Source organism: Echinops telfairi, unplaced genomic scaffold (assembly GCF_000313985.2).
Source record: "Echinops telfairi isolate 266 unplaced genomic scaffold, ASM31398v2 ScPeMD7_2;HRSCAF=8, whole genome shotgun sequence".
In the NCBI taxonomy this organism is placed as follows: domain Eukaryota; kingdom Metazoa; phylum Chordata; class Mammalia; order Afrosoricida; family Tenrecidae; genus Echinops; species Echinops telfairi.
In genome coordinates this window covers 17841762-17846113 of record NW_022103898.1, presented here as the reverse complement: position 1 = coordinate 17846113, position 4352 = coordinate 17841762, and the positions used below count along the sequence as shown (strand labels likewise).

Here is a 4352-nt window from a genome sequence, read left to right as displayed (position 1 = left end):
CACATACACACACACATACACACGCACGCACGCGCGCGCACACGCACATACACACATGCACACACACACACGCACACACCCACATACACACTCACACCCACACCCACATACACACTCACACACACTCACGCACGCACGCATGCACGCGCACACACAATACACACTCGCGCGCGCGCACACGCATGCACACACACACATACACACACGCACGCGCACACACACGCACACAGGCACACACATGCACGCACACACATCCACACGCACGCACGCGCGCGCACATACGCACATACACACACGCACACACATCCACATATACACACTCACACATGCACACACAATCACACACATGCACATACACACACGCACACACACGCACACACGCACGCACGCACACACACACACACACATGCACACACACACAAGGTGGGGTGGGAATGGACAAATCCCTTCTCCGAATTTGAAGGCATGCTCTAAAAGTTATGGTGACTGATAAGTGGACATTGAGAAACACTCTGGCCTGGAATCAAGTCGATGATGTCACACAACTACTGTCAAGAGCGCCTGGGCAGGATCACGTGAAAGATTAACGGGCTGGGGCCGCTCCACAGATTCCTTTATAGAGTTGTTGCATAGGTTTGTAATTCATAAAGGGAATTAATTATTGAGAGCAGACAGCCATCTCAACAATGCAGGTGCCCAGGATCAGATAGTGTCTCCAATGGGACAATATAATTAATTCATTAATAGAACTCTGTGGAAGGCAAGTCTCTCTGTCTTATTACTTTGTCACTTTAGAGTGAAAGGAAAATCATTGCACTAAACACACACACACACACAAACACACACACACACACACACACACACACACACACACACACACACACACACTGGATTGTGGGGAAGAACAGCCGGCTAATTCAATGTTTCGTACATGCTGTTAATCCACTCTCAGGGAGTCACTCCTCATTCATTTTCTAGGGTCCAAGCCCATAGAGGTAACGAGATAGCAATCAGACTTAACATATGCACCAGCAAAGTAGGCTGAGCTGTTACAGGAATAAGATCATTCAAACCATTGATTGCAATAGAACTGTTGAGCAAATGCCCAGAGGCCCTGGCCCACCGAATGCTCACATGAGCTTGAAAGCATCGTTAGGTCAAATAGAACGGACGAGCCATTTTCCTGGGACTTTGTTATACCCAATGTGAAGAGGTATCAACTCAAAGTCCTCCTGACCATCTCTGGGTGAGGCACAGCATCAGTGCACATGAAGTCATGGGGTTGACAGAGACTATTGAACATACTGTCGACTCTTAAAAGAAGTACTTCCAGAATATTCCTTAGAAGCAAGATGGCAAGAATTCGCCTGGTGTACTTCAGACCTGTTATCAGGAGAGACCAGCCGCTGCAAAAAGACACCATGCTTGGTAAAATAAAAGGTCAGCAACAAAGAGCAAGTTTCTCTCAAGGGGACAGATTGACAGGTGGCTGTAACAATGGGCTCAAACAGAACAGTGATGGTAAGGATGATGGTATTTCGTTCTGTTGTACATAAGGCAGCCATGAGTCAGAATGAACTCAAGGGACCCAACGGCCTAACAACAAAAGTAACAACATTGATTTAATATTGGTCTTTTGGAATTGTGAAAACGTGTTGCCTCTTGAAAAGGTTGGTAAAAGCCCCTTTAAGAGCTACCAATTCATCCCTCAACCTAACTGACATCTTATGAGTTTTTCCCCACTCTAGGTTTCTGGATTTGGGCCCTATCTGTCCCATTACTTGTGGTCAATGCAACATCTCCTCCTATACCTCCTTCACCTTGTGGACCTCCAGGACCCCCAGGGCCCCCAGGACCCCCAGGACCTCCAGGACTTCCCGGTCCACCAGGTACAAAAATCCTTTCTGTCTCTCCCTCAAATAGCCTTTCATAATTCCTCACTGATTAAAATGTTCATAGATTCAGTAAACTCCTCCCAGTGACCTGATGGAAATATTCATCACGGAGAAAGTGATAAGGACCACTGGTTCTTATTCTTGGCTTTGAAGCGTCATTAGATTCATTGATTGTAACCACTTCTGGCTCCCAAGAAGTCTGAACATGAAAGATAGCTAGTTCTTTAGACACAGTTGGAATACAGTCCACATTGAGACTTAGAAGTCCAGCTCTGGTCACGTTATAGACATGGGGCATAGAGTGCTCACAATGAGAGTGCCCTATGTGGGAGTGCCCTGAGGGGAGGATCCGCTATTGATGCTCCAGGCATAGAGGTCAGCAGATACATCAGATTCCTCTTCCCTGGTTATCCTGCCGAGAGAGGTGTTGGACTAAGTGCAGACGAAGAGCCTAGCAGCTCAGAGCCCCGTGCTGAACTACCAAGGCAGTGCTTGCCCAAGGACAGGTTAAATATGCAGGCTCCTAGAATCCATGCAGAGATTCGGCTTCGAACCGGCTCCGGTGCATTCTGGCCCTGGGTCACTTGGCAGTGAGGCAAGAGCTGAGAGCGGAACTGGGTGGTGGGGAGGTCCACCCCTGGTTGTAGTAAGCAAGCAAGGTGGGGTACCACTGCTCAAAGTTTCTATTAAGTTCTGCCATGAATTTCTCTGGATCATTCTCTCCCAATAAACCCGCGGCTATCAAGTTAATTCTGACTCAGCCCCCCTGTAGGACAGAACACAAATGGGCCCCCTTTGGTTTCCTCAGCTGCAAAGTGTTTCGGACGCAGACGGCCACCACCTTCTCCGTGGAGTATCTGGTAGTTCAATGACTTTTGGGTCAGTAGCAGAGGGCTTTACCTAATGTGTCACCAGGAGCCCTTTCCCGCCCTATCACGGTCTTTAGTTCGCAGCCTTATAGGGAAGAAAAGATGTGACCGTGCGTGTCTGAAGAGCAATTCACCAGTTTGTTCATCTAAGTACGCATGCGCCAAACACACATCGCTTGCTGATTCTATCTTGATTAGCTGATCATGGATACTGAGCATGACATTTAGAAACAAAAACGGAGTTAACACTTAGCTCCTGGACTAGACAAGGAGACAGTCACTTACAGGAAGGATTACAATTCTTAGTGGTACTACTCTCCAGTTACGGTCAAAGTTACTCACCAGCTATGGTCTTCCATGGCCGAGAGATAGCAGCAGGGATGCTTCGGCTGACCTCTGAAGAGTGAAGGGAAGGTAGCTGGATGGGACAACAGGGGCAAGGAGGAAGGAGAAATCCATGGATTGTGAAAAGCAAATCTACAAACGATCTGATTCTCCTTTTTGTTTCTTTAGGATTACGAGGTCTTTCAGGGCCAACTGGACCCATTGGGCCACCTGGACAGGTGGTCAAGTGCCCACAATCCGCCTTTTATGTGAAACAGAGTGGACCCTTCCCCAAGTCCTCGAAGCCCATTGTCTTCCAAGAGGCTCTGTATAACCATCCGGGCCACTTTGACCCGGCCACTGGAGTGTTCACCTGCACCATCCGTGGTGTATACAAGTTTGGCTTTGATATTGCACTGTCTGAGAATGCGGTCAAGGTGAGCCTGATCAGGAACAGCAAGCAGGTGAGGGACAAACGTGCAGAGGCCAAGAACAGCGAGGAGCAACTCTCAGGAAGTTTCATCTTGCAGCTGGAGGAAGGGGACAAGGTCTGGCTGGAGTCCAAGCTGGACAAAGGGCAATCTCCACAAGGGACTACTCAAACTATGTTCTATGGGTTTCTCATCAGCAGTAATCCAAGCCTGGAATAACAGTGTGCTTTTCTTCCTTAAGTCGCTCTGAATTTAAGAGGCAGTGTGAATGGTAGGGGCAGGGATGGGTGGGGGCGGGAAGCTTTTCATCTCAAATATTTCCATGAGCACCGCTGGATAATGCATACTTTGCAACCTTGAGAATAACCTAGTTGATAGAACACTGATCACTGACACCAATAAAGACAATGAAATCAATTTACTGACTATTCCTTATTTGTAAATCAACAACGCAAGAATGTTTCTAGAATCCGGCTTGCAAAATTGTGTAGGAGGTGGAAAATAAATAAATGGATAAAGCTAGGTAGGCTGCTGCCCAATCAGTTTTCTGTTAAGGGCTCAGGAAAACCTCCATTCTAGTTTACTGTTAAGTATTCTGGGTTTTTTTTTCTCCAAGAGACAAAAATGTTGCTTAAACCTACTATTGAAACTAAGCACATAGATATGGAAATAAAGAGTGTTGGGAGAGATAGGAGATTTGCTTCAAGTCAGACCAAATGAGAATACATTACATCAGATGATTTCCCCACAGCCTAATTGGATGGGAGATGTTAGCAGAAATCCAATCCAACCTAACCCAGCCTCTTGTGACTGAGTTAAATCCAACTCAGTCC

General features: G+C 47.1%; 1 protein-coding gene across 1 annotated transcript in view; it reads left to right on the top strand.

Annotated features, from left to right (window-relative positions):
* The window catches only part of LOC101644546 (protein HP-25 homolog 1-like), an 8326-nt gene extending 4390 nt beyond the window's left edge, over positions 1-3936 (top strand). The window contains exons 2-3 of the mRNA XM_045291970.1: positions 1749-1889; positions 3278-3936. Of these exons, the coding sequence (XP_045147905.1) occupies positions 1749-1889; positions 3278-3738 (602 nt within the window). The 3' untranslated portion in view covers positions 3739-3936. The remainder of the gene's footprint in view (positions 1-1748; positions 1890-3277) is intronic.
* The last annotated feature ends 416 nt before the right edge of the window (positions 3937-4352 follow it).